This window comes from Penicillium riverlandense (assembly GCF_028828495.1).
Source record: "Penicillium riverlandense strain IBT 135883 chromosome Unknown utg000008l_segment0_segment0, whole genome shotgun sequence".
NCBI lineage: Eukaryota > Fungi > Ascomycota > Eurotiomycetes > Eurotiales > Aspergillaceae > Penicillium > Penicillium riverlandense.
This window is the reverse complement of record NW_026643199.1, coordinates 2,529,887-2,545,883: the sequence shown is the minus strand read 5'-3', so window position 1 is coordinate 2,545,883 and position 15,997 is coordinate 2,529,887. Positions and strand designations below refer to the sequence as shown.

The 15,997-nt window shown below is 45.0% G+C and overlaps 4 protein-coding genes across 4 annotated transcripts; 2 read left to right on the top strand and 2 right to left on the bottom strand.

Moving 5' to 3' along the window:
* Positions 1 to 1,539: 1,539 nt before the first annotated feature.
* N7474_010027 (uncharacterized protein) lies at positions 1,540 to 3,531 on the bottom strand (the record flags this gene model as incomplete). The annotated part of the gene is made up of 8 exons (XM_057201437.1): positions 1,540 to 1,617; positions 1,682 to 1,899; positions 1,986 to 2,449; positions 2,530 to 2,717; positions 2,795 to 3,035; positions 3,094 to 3,204; positions 3,270 to 3,444; positions 3,495 to 3,531. 8 exons carry the CDS (start codon positions 3,529 to 3,531, stop codon positions 1,540 to 1,542), a joined length of 1,512 nt encoding a protein of 503 aa, XP_057049424.1.
* A 1,670-nt stretch (positions 3,532 to 5,201) lies between these two features.
* N7474_010026 (Major facilitator superfamily domain general substrate transporter) lies at positions 5,202 to 7,075 on the top strand (the record flags this gene model as incomplete). The annotated part of the gene is made up of 5 exons (XM_057201436.1): positions 5,202 to 5,256; positions 5,308 to 5,381; positions 5,444 to 6,577; positions 6,635 to 6,739; positions 6,794 to 7,075. The coding sequence occupies 5 exons, from the start codon at positions 5,202 to 5,204 to the stop codon at positions 7,073 to 7,075; spliced, it is 1,650 nt and encodes a 549-aa protein (XP_057049423.1).
* Positions 7,076 to 11,140: 4,065 nt separating this feature from the next.
* Positions 11,141 to 11,779, bottom strand: N7474_010025 (uncharacterized protein; the record flags this gene model as incomplete). The annotated part of the gene is made up of 1 exon (XM_057201435.1): positions 11,141 to 11,779. The coding sequence occupies one exon, from the start codon at positions 11,777 to 11,779 to the stop codon at positions 11,141 to 11,143; it is 639 nt and encodes a 212-aa protein (XP_057049422.1).
* Positions 11,780 to 13,430: 1,651 nt separating this feature from the next.
* On the top strand, positions 13,431 to 13,895 carry N7474_010024 (uncharacterized protein; the record flags this gene model as incomplete). The annotated part of the gene is made up of 1 exon (XM_057201434.1): positions 13,431 to 13,895. One exon carries the CDS (start codon positions 13,431 to 13,433, stop codon positions 13,893 to 13,895), a length of 465 nt encoding a protein of 154 aa, XP_057049421.1.
* Between the last annotated feature and the right edge of the window lie 2,102 nt (positions 13,896 to 15,997).

Below are 15,997 nucleotides of genomic sequence, written 5' to 3'. Positions count from 1 at the left end.
AGCTCTTTCAAAATCGAAAAACACCAGGCGCCGGCAATCGGACGCCAACTTGGACCTCGCGTTGAGGAATTCCGACTGGGTCTGGAGAGTGTAAGCTCGCTCCGTGAGGTTCAGACTGTCTACATGTCAGGTTGTTTTTACTGCACCGCACATTTGTTTCTCCAAGATTATCTGTCGATTCACATGGGAAAAAGGCACCCGATGAAGCCGATAACGGCAATTCCTGGTGAATGCTGAACTAGCACTGCAATTCTCACGATACACGCGCATGTAACCTTTCAAGACAATAATCAGTTTCAACCAGCGGGCAGTATGCCAATTGCAGGCGATCTTGGATAAATATAGAGGGTATTTGGTTCTTTGCCCCTTGAAGAGAATCAACCAAGGCGAGGGGTCTCGGGGAGAATAATCAGCACGGCCAGAGCTCCCTCATTTTGACTGAATTTCATGAGCATTCTGGACATTGGCGAGCTGGGGAGGTTCTTAGCTTAACGTACACAACCTGAAGTGCTGGATCTGGTTTCAGGCGTTTCTAACCACTCTTCCATTCGTGGTGATGAGCGAGCCCTGTGTACTGTTCGCAACGCAGGATCACGCACCCATCGACACGTTCTTCATCCTCGATCAAACAAGCCATGGAGTGAATATTTTCTGTCCCTTCACTCAGGCCGAGGCTTTGGAGCACCGAATGACGTCTTTTAGCTTAGATACTAGAAGCAAATAACCGGATAGCCAGTTGGCTAGCGAGACGTGCCACGGAACAGTCTTCGCATGCAGCATTGCGGTCGTGACATACGGGTTCATCAGCGGCGGAAAGTCATCTCCGGGTTCTTGACGTTCTTATGCGTGGTTTCAAAAGATGTTCTTATCATTGCTCTCCCACTTTGTCAGCCTGTTGATGACAATGCTATCTCGCGCAAAGAAAGGTCTTGACGATTCTACAGAATATAGCTCATAAACTCGACGAGTGAACCAAATGCCCTGATCAATTGCTCAACTTCGAACAGTCATTTTGATATCTTTGAGATTATTATTGATACTTCAGTCTAGTCCCTAGCTCAACTAAATCGGTGGATCATTCGAGTGCTAGGGTGCGCCCTGTTCTCGATATACTAAGAGCCTTACATCGAGTGGAGGATTTTCCGATGCGGGCCGCTTGCGGCGCAGACAAGCATCCTAAGAATAAACCTAACACTCGGACTAATAACTTAATCCACATTCAAGCGGATTAGATATCGGCGAGGGTGCTCTAACTTTTTGCTAAAGTCTGTTCGATCTAAACACTATTTGTGACCGCATTACTCAATTACGTGAATTGGGAATAAGGCCGAGTCGGGCACTATTAATGTGAAAAAAAAAGCCAAATATTACGTGTTTTCGAGGAATATCTCGATTTAAAAACAAGCCGGTGGCTCAACAATTCGAGTACCTCAATCGCTCACTGGCACAAAGAGTGCAGATCTAGATCGATTATCGTCTCAAGCTGATGTGCAGCGCCGAAAGTCTAGCTTGGAAATCAACTACCGGTGGTGTTTAGTCTCAAACATCGTATGGGAAGGCCTCGCCATTGACATAAAATTTCGAACAGGCTTCGTGTATGGTCCAGCGAACCCAGTACTAGAAGTCTGTTAGCCAGACTCTCTCCTCGTATAAAGAAAAGCGAAAGGTTCACATCACTCACACTGTCTGTAAGATCACCCTTAGGGGATGTCGATCCAGACTCGGCATCTAGGACATCGCCTTCGGAGGGCCAGTAGTCTTCCAGGTAGTCTAAACTACAGACAGGGACGTTCATAATAAGATTCAACGGAGGCTTCTTATCGCCCCTTAGGAAGTCCTTGGCTTGACCCATGGTTCGATTGGCCCGGAATCCACCCTCATCTTGCGATGCCACAGCAGCTTCAGCAAGCGCAACCGCAGTCAGATTCGGATAGGAGGCAATCTTGTCGAATCCAGTGCGTAATTGTATGGCGTGTCACAATGACCGATGCTTCCTTCTTTAAGAAACCAGTACATCGTGCCTGAGTCCTCATCGCATGCACTGATAAACATGTCCTTGCCCAATTTATCAGAGTCATCCTCTGATCCAAAATCAAGATCACAGGGGTTCTTTCCATTGATCTGTTTTGATGCAGATACGATGAAAACATGCTCAAGACCCCATAGCCAGGAAATGACGCCACTGTGGATAGAGTTCTTCAGTGCTAGATCATAGTCATCAAAAATTTTGTCATTTGACTGCGCAAACGAGCCACCTTTGAGAACATAGGGTCCACTCCACGATTGAGCAGAGTACATGTCATTCCCGTCACCTTCGACTGAGGACAAATCAGGATAATCTTCCAAGATTTTGTACCCATACTGCTTAATAGATTCGACTAATGCTCCAGTGGCGTTATTCATTTTCTGCTTGATGATGCCACCTCTTTCGTCATGTACTAATCCCTCACTACCGGATGAGTTAGTTCGCCAAGTTCAAAAAAAAAAAAAAAAAAAGATGGTTGATAGATAGCCCATCGCAGAACTTACTCAACAGCTGCTGCCTCAGTGTTAGACAATATTCCATTAGTAACACCAGCGATACCGCCTGAAACACCTGTACCAACGGAAGTACCTAGCGCGGCAGCTTCTCCAATAAGTGTCTCACCGCCACTCAGGAGAGCGGAAAGGCCTCCGAGGATTGCAGCCATAATGACTAGTCCCTCGCTTGCCAGTTTCTAAAAATCGAATAATGTCAATTATTAAAATCTCAAATCTATAAATCAATGGAAAACATTAAATACCCATTACTCACCTTGCCATCATCGGCAGTTGGGTCAGAGCTAAAGTCGGTGACCATTCCATCAATATCATCACCAATAACTTTTGTAGCTGTTGATTGGAATTGATCCTGCAGAGTAAAAATATAATTGCGGAAGTTGCTTAATCCGTATAGGGTGAACATCCAAAGTGCATCCATTGGGCCACAACTAGTTCCCTCACCCGTATCGCATCCAACTTGGGTATTGTCGTAATCGAAGTCACATGAGTACATCCTAAGATCATATATTGTTAGTCCTAGGTTATAGATGCAAAGGCCAGGATTTGGCATACAAGTTGCATCTAAACGGGTCAAAGCCGCCGATCTGCTCCATAACGACTTGAGGAAAGCTCTTTCCTTTGTATTGTGGGTCAGGGTCTTCGGGAAGGAACCAGCCATCAGCGCTATTTGATATGAATGTCAGATCGAACAGGATCATAGCATATACTGTGTGACTGAATCTCCTTACTATTGGCTCAACCATTTATCCACGTCGAGGTCTTGCCACGTCTTAGGACTATGATCTTTGCAAGACTTGTCAGGGTGGGTAATATTCCGCTTTGCCTTCACCGTCAGGAGGGTTCCCTCATACTTGCTAGGATCCCTGCCAACCATGAAAGATGGAAAAGCATCCACAGAGAGGGCTTTTACTATGTCAATGTGTGCTTCAAGTCAAGATAAGAAGTGATCTTACCTAGGAAGCTCCCAGCCAGAAGTGGAACAGCACGCATATTGTGAAGGAGAACTTTTAGGATGGGGAACTGAGAGGAACTGGATTCTCAAACTGTGCTGTGACTAGTGTAGTGTTTTTGGAATGAATAACACCCAGATGAGATTCCTAGGACAGGAACGGCGGTGTTTATAAATCATGATTCCTTAAGAAAACGCCCCCAATAGCCAACAAAAGAGGGGCAACGATAAGTAAGTGTTAATTTCCTAAGAGATAGGCCGAGAGACGTACAGAAAAGGTATGAATGGAGTAGTAAAGGTTACATCGTTTGGATCGGCACATTCTGTCTAAATTTAGTAATTGTAAATGCGATGTAGAGGTTGAGACTAGGCGAATCTTCTAGTGGACCTAGGGCCTCTGAGCCCCGGCATCTATCTAAGCGGGAAACAACTCCACATTATGAGACAATTTGAGGCTCTTTGCATTCTAGAACTCATCATGCGATCTCCTAAAATTCTTTCTCAATTAGTGGCTACTTAGTGGTCCTTCTCCACAACGGCCTAAAATAGTATATTATTTCCTACGCCTTGTTGATACAGGAAAGCCATATGTCTGGCCCCCAAGCCTAGCGTAGCTCACGCAATGCTTTTTTGGTAATTAAAGCGTAGGTTTTGCGCATTCCGATAACCGCTACAGGTACATAGACCCCCAACTAACCCGATGCACAGTCCCTTGTAATGCGAACGCTAAACTAGTGTTGCCGATTAAGAGATTCGAGTAATTCTTCTACATCGTAATCCAGAGATTCACTCCCTCCTATTTGCAACCTGTGTTCTTTCATTTCTTGATTTTGCACTAGGCTTTTGCAATCCTCTATCTGTTGTTACACCCTACGGGGTATGACATATCTTTTATTCTCCAATTCCTCCGTAGGATATATTTTGTGATAGGTAAACAGAATTCCAAAAATACAAAGTCATACTACTATACACCAAATAATGTGGGGTGGCGTCATACCAGTCTTCCTGCGACTTAAATAGATCCGCTTTCCTACCCCAGAATGCAGCCTAAGTATAGACACGCCAACTCCGACTGCGAGTAACTTTCCTAGATAGGCTTAAGAAGTACTGTTATTGTTACCGTCTGCATTGTGATTTAAGATTTGCAAAAGTTTTAGCTATTCTGGGCATGGCTAAAGCGAGGTGGTCGGGATAGTTCTAGATTCATAGAACTAGCCCTAGTTAGGCATGAAAAACGCAACGCCAATCAACGCATGGTGCATATCACTGGGGAATCGGGATATTCTCTTAAATTGACCAATAAAGCCTGTAGATTACTCCGTCCCACAGGGACTGGCGTAGCCGCCCCCGGCATGAGGTAGCCCTATGTGGTAGGTGAGTCGGAAGAAGCTTATGCGTACAGGCTGAAAGGGGTGGAGGGGGCCAAAAGGTACCCGTTCCGATCGTTATTTCCCTCCGGCCCCCACATCGCTGGCCCTTTCTCCACTCCGAATCACCATCTTAGAACTGGTGGATATACCATGACACCATGACGTTGCAGGATGTGCCTGGTGATAGTAAAATATTCGTTGACTGCATAAAATAATATCAACTGCATGCTGCTCCTTTGCCTCGTGCGTTTTATAAGAAGCAACCGTATCCAACTGTCAGTCGGCACGGGTTTGAATCTTGAAAAATTTCCCTACCACCTCCTACCGCCCAGGTGCCCACGATGTCCGCCGACGACTATATCAATTTCCCGCCAGGGACTCATATGTTGGAAGACCGTATGTCTCTTATACCTTCCCCTATTCATACACAATCTGACTTTGATATAGAAAGAAGCAATGAAAATGACAAGAAGGAAATTATTCTCAACCCTACACCTTCGGATGACCCCGATGACCCATTGGTAGGGCAAAATCAGCTTCAACCGCAACCTTGGAAGTTATCATGAACTAAACAAGAATTTAGAACTGGTCCACCCTGAGGAAAACAGTGAACTTCGGACTCACCGGTACATACGTCCTATTCACCTTTGTCGTGCTTGAGATTGGCTCCGTCGCACAAAAAACCTACGAAGGTTACCTGCACTTGGGCCTCGCGGCCTTCAATCAAAGCGCTGGTGCTTCATACGGAAGTCTCGCGATAGGATGTCTTATCCTCATTCCCTGTGTGCACAAATTTGGTCGACGACCTGTGTACCTTATAAGTGCAGTGTTGCAGTTTGCCGCTGCAATTTGGTATGCGAATTTTACAACCGCCGGCGAAATGATCGCCATTGGTTTGCTATCTGGTATAGCAGGCTCAGCCTGCGAGGCCATAGTGATGATTACCATTGCCGACCTGTTCTTCGTGCATCAGCACGCTCGAATGAACGGTGTCTTCATCTTTATGCAGAGTCTAGGTACACTGGGTGGTCCCATCGCCGGGGGGTACATTTTAAGTACTATGAAGCCGTGGCGATGGATGTGGTGGATAACCGCCATCCTCGTGGGTTGCAATTTGCTGCTGGTTCTATTCTTCTTCGAGGAATCCAAATATGTTCCGCGATCGAGATCAACTGGGAATAAAATCTCCAAGAGGAACGAGTATCCAGATACCAATGGCTTCTCATCATCTGATAGTGGAGAGAAACCCAACGACAGCAACGAGCCACCATATGACTCAAACTTGGAATCCCAAACCTACCCTCGCAAATCATATCGTCAACGCCTTGCACTGGTGACGAAGACCGATGTTCCGATCCTCCAGAACTTCTATCGACCTCTGATTACCCCTTTCCTGTTTCCCGCCGTTGCATTCACTGCAATCCAATACGGCTTGATCCAGACATGGTTCTCTGCTACCTCAACGGCCGGAGGCTATCTCTTGCCTAAGCCACCTTACAATTTCCAACCGAATGACATTGGTCTTTTTAATATCGGAGGTTTCATTGGTGTTTTACTTGCTGCAGGCACGGTACCTTTCCTGAGTGATTGGCTTGTTGTTTGGCAGTCTCGCCGAAACAAGGGTGTCTTCGAGCCGGAAATGCGTTTGTGGCTGCTTTTCCCTGCTCTCCTCCTTAACTCTGTTGGCTCCTGGATTTATGGTATTGGACTTGCTCGGGTATGCTTTGTCTTTCCTTCTATCCAAACAATCAACATGGTTAACATCTCGTCCTAGTATTGGCCCTGGATTAACCTTGCCGTTGGCAATGCAATTTTCGGCTTTGGATTCATGATCACTGCAGATGTCTGTCTGACATATCTAACAGATTGCTATCCCCTAGTAAGCTCATTCCAAGTCTTAGGATGAAATAAGGGACCATAGTAACAAAGTCAGATCCTCAATGACGCCCTTATCTCTGTGGTCTTTATCCGCAACGGCCTGGCAATGATTGTTAGGTTTGCATTTACCGACTGGTTCCTCGGGATGGGTACCCAAAACACATTCGTTCTCATCGGAGTTATTTCCCTCGTTTCTATGATCATGCCGGCTTTACTCGTGGCCTATGGTAAGAGTGCCAGAATACACACGGCGCACAAGTATGTGGAATTTGCTGCCCATCAGCAAGCTCAGAGACCAGATCATCAGCAGAGACGTCGGACACAACAGATATCGTAATCTGTCAATTGGAAAGCTAGTGTGAAGAACTGAAAGGAAAACCCCAGATCATGTGGCTTTGTTTGCACTGTTTGTCTCTATGTATCCAGTTTGCCTGCTCTCTTTCTCTTTCGCTGTCTCTTCTTCTCTCCAGTTTGAAGATTCTTGTAAAATGTCACTTCGTCTTCTTCGTTGAATCGGACTCGCACATCTAGCAGAAGATCCAGGTATTAATGATAATTATACAGTTTAACTACAATTTGTCTCATGGAGCTTATATCCCATTTTGATGATTTTGAGATTTGCTTCCAACAGAGACTAAGACTTTGCACGTAAGAAAGCAGGCTTTTGTAGATGTATAATTCAATTTTAACGCGATACTGATCTCTACTGAGAAAGCACTTGAGCGATAATATAAGCTCAGTGCTTGGACATGCACAAAAACAAGCCAGTATGAAAGGCGGCGAATGAATTGTTTTTTCAAGAAAAAGTACTTGAAATCCATGCTGAAGACCCATTAAAGTTTCGACAAAATAGAGACAAGGCAATAAAAAATGCACAAGACCAAACAAGCCATGGACGCCCCTCTATTCAATGCGATATCACCAAATAATAATTACTTCTGGCTGACCATCAATCAAGTTCATTCAAACTTTCGCCAAATAAAGCATAGACCACGATTCTACACGCGCTCCCGCAGCGCCCGAGCTCCTCGTGTCGAAGCCTCAGTAGTAAAAGCTGGAGTAGTAGTCTCCTCAAGGTCAAGGTAAAGAAAGGGGGAAATAACGTCTTAATTTGGGAGAAATGGTTGGTTCCCATTGGCTTTTTAACAACGGTAAAATGCCGTTGTGAAAAGACTCGCAGTTATGTGAAGTCTCCTGTCCATGATATGGGCCGTAAAGCTAAATTAGATTCTTTGCGATTTCATCATACAGTAGGCACTACCATAACGGTACATGTCGTGATGAAATTTCCTTTTTGAGAGTTGCCCACGTGCTCCGTAACATCTTTTACAGATATACAAATTGTTCCGACCGAAGCAACCTGGAAAGCATGAGTGTCGTACTAGTAATATTTTGCGTTGGATCAGCGCGTGGTACGATTCACCCAGAAGAAAGGGAGGGAACAGAACTTCCAAAAAAAAGGGCATTTGACTCGGATAATTTGTCATACTACAGTATTGCATATTTGAGTGATCAACGGTTGTTGCTACGGTGAATGAAGGCAAGAAATAGTGGGTCATTATGTGGCTCACTTCAACAATGAACGCTGATTTACTGTTTTAATTAGCCCACAGAGCCCTTCTAACTGCCACACCCCCTTGGGAAGCTATGACACACCATAACGTGACTGTCCAAATATGATCCTGGTGTACGCCCACCGAAGCGGTCTTTCGTAATTCCGAGACAACAACCTGACCTATGAGGATTTATAGGACAACCGAATCAACGCCGGTCAAAGATTTGCGACAGCCATCTTACGAAAGACGCTTTGTAGTTCGACTTGGCTGACTGCCGACTCTTGGTCTTTACTCACCATATGCACCTCTGTTCGATTGAAGGATCCATTTCGAATCTTTCAGTCCTGTTTGATTTCACCTCCTATGTAGGAGTTCGCCTCTACGTCCTGGTTGATTTTGCATCTGGTGGTCTTGTTTCTGCTAGTTGGTCTGAAAGACTGTTCAATCATAATAGTGGGTATAAGGAATTTCAGCAAATTGATTGTTGAATACAAGTGATGACGTCTTAGCTAGATCACACTCACTGCCTTCCACCTTTCTATGGAGAGGCACTTGGTACTCCTTGGCCAACTCCCTGTTATTCAGAAGCCTGTAAAAATCATGTTTGTTGGTTTTATGCCAATAATTCCACCATATCACACGTAACCGAGCAGCACGGTCGAAGCCTAAAAGCGCACAATACTCCATAACATCTTGAGCCGAAAGAAACCGTTCCAAATCTCTGATGTTACTGTATACTCGTGCAGCCTGAGTTACAGCAAATATTCCATAAAAGATGGCCCATGAATTGATGCCATCTTGCATGCAGTATGGAAGACATCTAGCTGCCTTGCTGATGTAGAATGCGGCGAGATGATGCGGCGCATTTTCGAAAGAATGATTGTCAATTCGCAGACATTCAGGCGTGTCAGCCATGGCGAGAATCTGGCATTGGCGAACGAGTGGATAAACATAAGACCACGAGGTCCAGAGGAAAATATAGAGGTTGGCTTCATCAACAGTATCGAATTTGTAGGCAGGACCGAATAAATCACATGTAGCGGGTACTGCGGTTTTTAATTCACCACGGGCATATGTAGAAGGGTCTCCATCAGAGTCATGACCAAATTCATGACTTATCTTGAGATAAAAGTTCATATGCTGCTTTTCAAGTTCCAAGCAATCATTTAACAACAATTGACAGGCTTCGTGATCGAGAAAATCAGCACTTTCAACAGCGGCAGAAAGACGCGATAAATCCGTAAGAAGCTGGATTAATTCGTGCAACAGTCCTTCGCCGGGTTCTTTCAGCCACGCAGTTGTCGTCTCGGATAGATGCATAAGTTTCGAAAGCAACTGTGTTCACAATTAGGGCATCGGCATACTAGAGAGCAAAGATTGACAGAAGCATTCTCTTACCACTTTGATTTTCTGGTGTTGACCATAGATGGCAGCTATGATAGGAGACGTGATCTTTTTAGGGCGGTAGATTTGCATGATTGCGCTTAATCCGTCTATGTGCGCAAACCATTCGTTGAGCGAGTCCGGGCAATGCTGGGTCTAGCTTTCTGTGAGCCTTAACATCTACCGAAGGGAAAACAACCCTGACCTCAATCTGTCCAAAGAGCGTACATGTGTAAACAATGTCATCGCTGTAAGCCTTACGACTAAGTGCCTTTGACATGTCCTGAATTGCCTGGTTGTAAAGACAAAGCCCATATCGCAAGAGAGGTTTATCCTGGTAGAGCTTGCCAATGAAAACGCACGACAGTGCGGAACTGGCCTTTTCTAGCATCGGGGTTTTCTGAGGAAGCATGTAGATGCCCGAAATAATGACATGTGGATTGTCAAGCGCACACGTGGGCCTAACTTTGCGCGGGGAAATAGTCACTGAGATAGGACGAAAAGAGTTGGCTGGCGATCATCGAGCCGGGGGCGACAGCCTGGGGTAAACCCGAGATCTGCGATAGGGCTAGTCGCCGAGACCGTTTGACGAGCTGGACAAATGAGTTGGGCTCTATCTTGTCACTACAATTGACGAATATATGGGCAGGTCGGGGGCAGTGGCTAGTCCGTTCCACCTGCTTCTCCTTGCCTCGCTCTATGGTGTTGTTGGTCTGGTCGCAGAAGATGAGTTCCCATTCATCTCGATATCCAGTGCATTTTTCGTGCGCGCGAATGCGCAATGGGGACGCTGCTGTTCGCACGGCACTGTATATTAGTACCACCCTCGCCGACATGAGAAGAAATTACTCCACCAATTTGCCCTACGAATGCCTAACTTGCGCTTTTTTTTTCTTTTAGCAGTAGAAGAAGACTTATTTCAAATATAAACGAGATTACACCGTGGATAAAACGAGTGCAGCACTAATTCTCGACAACACCGAAAGATGCAACGTTGGCGTTAGATCCCTAAAGAATGTGCAAGTTCCAAAGTCCGGCTGATCATGGATATAGATCGGCAGTAGCAGCACTACTGTGAAATGATGTTGCTACTAGACAAAGATTTACCCAGAATCAAGATAAGCACCATGGGTGTACTGTATGAGACGACTGAATGATAAGTATGATACACCGTTCCCTCGTTTCCAGAGAACAATCAATCGATATCCGACATTCAAGTTTAAATTATTCCATATTTGTATGGCTTTGTTGAGTCCTTTTTGCCCTTTGGCTTTTGCTGAGACGGCGAATCTCCTTTAGACCAAACCTTTGTCATGGTATTACACTCGTCGTAAGGGTCCACTCGGTAGATGTTATCGACGTTGGAGTTCCGAGTCAATGCAGGATACTCCCACCCTATTGACAGAAATAAAATCAGCACCAATCTTCTCATGATTTCCAGATAGGGAAAGAATATTCTTCTTTCACTCACCTCCCCAGGTGGTGCTGCTGTCCCAATTATTGTCGGGGGCGACATTCTGTTTCAGCAACACAATGACATCCCCATGCGCCGACTCTGCGAAAGCCTGAGAGAAATTCTTCAAAAACCTATCTTGGTAATACTTCCTGCGCTTCTTTGAAAAGCCAGCATTCTGCATTGCGGTTCTCAAGTTATTAGCTGTATCAGACATATACGAAGGGTCCGCAAGGCGATCCCAAAAGGCGAACTTCCAGTTTGCCTTGGTGGCGCCGAGATCCTCGTCAAAATAATCCAGTCCCCAATGAAATGCCACATTCTTATTAACGGGATATGCGGTGAAAAACACGTCTGGAAGGTTGTCGGCTACACCCCATGCTTGGATTTTGGAGAAGCATTCGTTCACACCGGGGACAACAGGGAGATCGGCACGAACGCTAAGAAAACTGTCGGATTTGTCGTCTTCTCCTGGTGCAGGTAGATTGCGGATTCCGCTGTATCGAGATAGGGCCTCGTTGAGCTGATCTGGGCCCGAAATCTCAAGTTCCGCTGGGCCGGCTAGAGGTGCTGTCCAACCAAGGGAATACAGGAGGAAGAACCAAACGAGTAATACTCGCGGCACAGAAGATGATGTTGTGATATACATCTGGAGAATAGGAGAAAATAGAAAAATCACTGTATATTCTCCGACTGAGCCTTAGGGCGTATGCGAAATTTCTCATATAAGAGTATCCAAAAAATAGCACGACCACAAATAGTGGAAGACCTGGTTAAGACTAGTGGATAGAACATTTTCTCGAGAGAATGCTTGCGGTCAGACAATGGGCCCCAGACTTCTGTATTTCAGATACACAGCCTGCCCACGAGGCATCAAGGCAAACCTTCCATCAACATACACTAGGAGATAAAGAAAACGGCCCAGTCTTGGAAAGCAGCAGCGAATGACTTTTTGAAATTAGGCCTTATCCTAAGGGGCATTATAACTATTGAGGCATAGTTGGAGTCCCTCATATGCGAATTTCCAAGAACAATAGAAGTTTGTTAAAACAGGAGATTGCGCTAACTCTGTGAAAGGATTGCGATCAGACACCGGCCCTCAAATTTGCAGACCCCAGATTCACAGCCCTACATAACTAGGGGCCAGCAAACCTGACTACTCATTTTGACCTAATGACAAATGGAAAGCATACTACTCGAGAGAGCAGAGGTAGCTTTATATTTGGAGATATGCCCTATCTAACATGACTCACGTGGTTGATAAGCCAGTCGCGCACTTCCGCCTTGACGAGGATCTATTCAATTTGATGCGACATTTCTCCACAACAGAATGGAGTCTACTTCTAAAAAAAAAAAAAAAAAAAAAAAAAAAAAAAAAAAAAAAAAAAATCACCTTCAGCCCTTCAAGCCATCTAGAAATGTGATAGAATTAGCGTCCGCCAAACTGGCAGGACCTATAACGTGACTGAAGCAACTATTCGCGACAGGATGAACGGACGACGCACTCGACAAGATATCCGGCCTAATTCTCTGCTCGAGGATCCATAAGAACAAACTCTTCTAGAGCAAATACCTGACCTGGATTCGTGAGTAGGCCCGGTTAGCTGATGTTGAAGATATGGCCAATTTGCTGCTTGCGAACCGCGCCTTAGGACGTGTCGGTAAGCGCTAAGTTATAAACTTTATCAAGTGATAGCCAGAACTGAAAATACGCCAAAATCGTGCATACGATTACCAGAGATCCCTCGCAGTATATGAGCCCGAATATAGCGAGCCTTACGTAGTCCCCAACATTCAACGCATGGAAAATGCCTCATTGAGTTGAGTATCTTGGCTTCGCCCCCGAGGTTGGGGGGCGGGCTGTTTCATGACGTGTGGGCGTCCGAGCGTTAGTGACAGGCGCTGCATCTGCGGGGAGAAATATTTCCTTTACTACAAATGCCATCTGGCCAGTTTACCCCCCATCCCGGCGTGTCCCTTTTCCTTCCCCTTTATTGCGTTCAAAGAAATATGTCACAAATTGAAGAAGATAACAGGTCGGACAGGTCGGATGAAGAATTCGAGTAAGATTACCTGCTTCTTTTTTTTAACATGATCCTCAGCACCTCACCACCTAACCTCGCATAAAGTAAAATAATTGGAGTCCTAAACATCGACACTAGTTAAATAGGACGAGAAAGAGGGTTCAGATAGCTGACTTACCTAGATCATTAGCCGATTTCGAAGACGCTGTGATCAAAGAGAGCCAGAATCAAGACCCAAACAAACTAGAAAAGCTCCTGTGCCGGCTCAACAAGCACATGATCGAAGAATCAGCCCAAGAAGCCTCCGTAGTAGGAATTAAGTGCATCTTAGACTGGATCGCACCTACTTATCACCCTGCCGCAATAAAATCCGCCCTCGAGTCCAGCGCGATGGCTGGGAACGTCGACGTGTTCCGATATCTGCTACCCCTAAACCCTGATCCTTATGTCGGTAAGGATGTGCTTTATTTTGCTGTGGAAGGGGGTGTTCCAATTTGGGAGGCTTTACTAGAGTTTAATCATGATATCATGAACTGGGGTATTGGACATTATGGGGATGTGTTGGGAGTGGCGTTGCATATGGGGCGGGGTGACCTTGTGGCATTCTTCTTGGAGCGAGGGATTGATATATCGCAAAGTTCATTTATGGGGATGCCTATCTTGCCTTTTGCGAAGAGGACTAAAGGGGTTACGCAAGAGACAATTGATCTTTTGGTAAAGTATGGCGCGAAGGAGGATTGAAATGCGAGGTTTTCCTTTTTAGGTCTTTATGAAAGTGAAGAAAGAAATGGAATGAATAAACAAAAAAAAAATCTAAAAGCCTGTCTCGTAACTAAAAACCTCATCCGTATTGGTATATGCTACATAATCAAGGGTTTGGTCCCTTTCTGTTGTCGCACTGTATAGCCGTCCTCGCCTCGAACTATTATGCTAAGAGAGGCTAGAAATATCAGACCCCTATCGTGTCCATGCACCCCTGACGATGCATTGGGTTCAACGTGTAATCGATCACTACAGGGTAGCTAAGACATCCTAGATAGTTACATATTGTTCTGTCAACTATGAACAATTACCGGTCAGAGCTTAAATGTGCCTTCGACACTTTTTGGCGTGGCAGAATAGTTTTGCACACACTTTGGTCAATATATATGAGCCTAGTATATTTAACGAGTGGTAGTTGCGTAGATTGTATAATTTCTGCGAAGTATGCTTCGTAGAGGTACAAGCAAGAATAAGGTGGTGGTGCAGCAATCCTGTTCTGGCGTTGGTCCTTTTCTTTGGTGGGAAAGTAACCCGCCCTTCTGGGCGCATATATTGCTAGTGTCTTCGAGTGCATGTTGCGGGATTTTATGCAAGATCATACCAATGCGTCAACGCCGATGACAGATCAGGTTTTGTAACATTCGTGGATATAGGCAGAGGTAAATATCCTCATCAGTAAAGGGGAATATCGAATCTGAGTATGACTAACCGACATAAGACATTAGGAATCTTCTTTAGGTACACATCCTCGTTACAAGAGCGGCATTGAAAGGCTCCAGAAGTACGAATATGTCGAAACGGGATGCGCTCCTCGGAGTTGATCCTCGTGCTAAATCCGTACCAACATGTGTCATATCAATTAATCCAAACAGCCGTAAGCATCGAGTCCTGATTAATATAGGACTATCCTAGCGTCGGGTCATATGGTTACGAACTTGGGATAACGTTTTCGAGTGGTGCTCTGCTCGAGTAAAAGAAATTACGTATATATAGGAGCGACCTTCCTTTTTACAAAAGTTTACCTTTCCTAGAAGACGGATGGTGGGCCTCGGGTTTGTTGAGGGGTTGCCAGTCGTTCTTAGAAACTAGGAACTTTGAGCTAAGAGAAGCTAGTGCTTCCATCGATGATAAGCCAAGCTCTAATAGATCTGTTCTCAAATACTAAGAATGTCAAACCAACTTAGTGTTTTATAGAGGATATCATGTCCATATGCCTAACCTCAAAGGCAACGAAATGGACTAATTATGTGGACGAGGAGAAGAACAGAGAAATAATGTCGAGAGCATAAGCCCTTTGCCACATCCTAGTGTGCCATCCGAATTAAGTCCTATAAAATATTAGTCCTACTAAAACTTTCTAGCCACGTCTAGAATATTACAAGCCCATAGATGGTGACTAGGATCCATTGATACCAGATGTGATGCATTCCTTGTCGCGAATATGCACTTGTGAAAGTCTATTCCATGAGATATACCACTGTGAAATACCAGAAGTTTTCCTTGTTAAAATAAAGATCGGAGTGGTAAGGAATCCTCACAAATGTAGACGGTGCTACACGTGCTGGTTAGTCCCTAGTCAGATATGTCGGGATTCCAGGATGGATCCATGAAAGTTATGCAACGCTAAACTGCTATTGTTTTTTGAGATTCTTGGCATTGTGCGCTCATTTCACTTACTATGCGTTCTGTTCTATTAAAGAGATAGCTGGATTATATTCAGAAGGCCAGACACATCCCGCGTCAGGTGATGAGTGGCCAATCAAGGATCCACTTGGTCAGACACTTCCTATTAACTATAGAAGTACCAACCCCATTACATGCCCTGGGCCTTCCGGTTCAAGTTCAATATTGTCTGTGGGAACACCGCCATCTTCTATAATTTTCTACGTAAGATTAAATTTCCATAAAGAATACTCCAGTCTTCCTATTTTCAGCCCCTTGTATCCATGGTAGTAATCCGATCAGTCACCGTGATTGGGTTGAACTGTAGAGGGTGTATGTCTATTGGTTTGATTTGATTTGATTCCTCAGTCTTTTCACGACCTTAGGTGCAACCACCTAGCTGTGTGTGTATTGGAGGG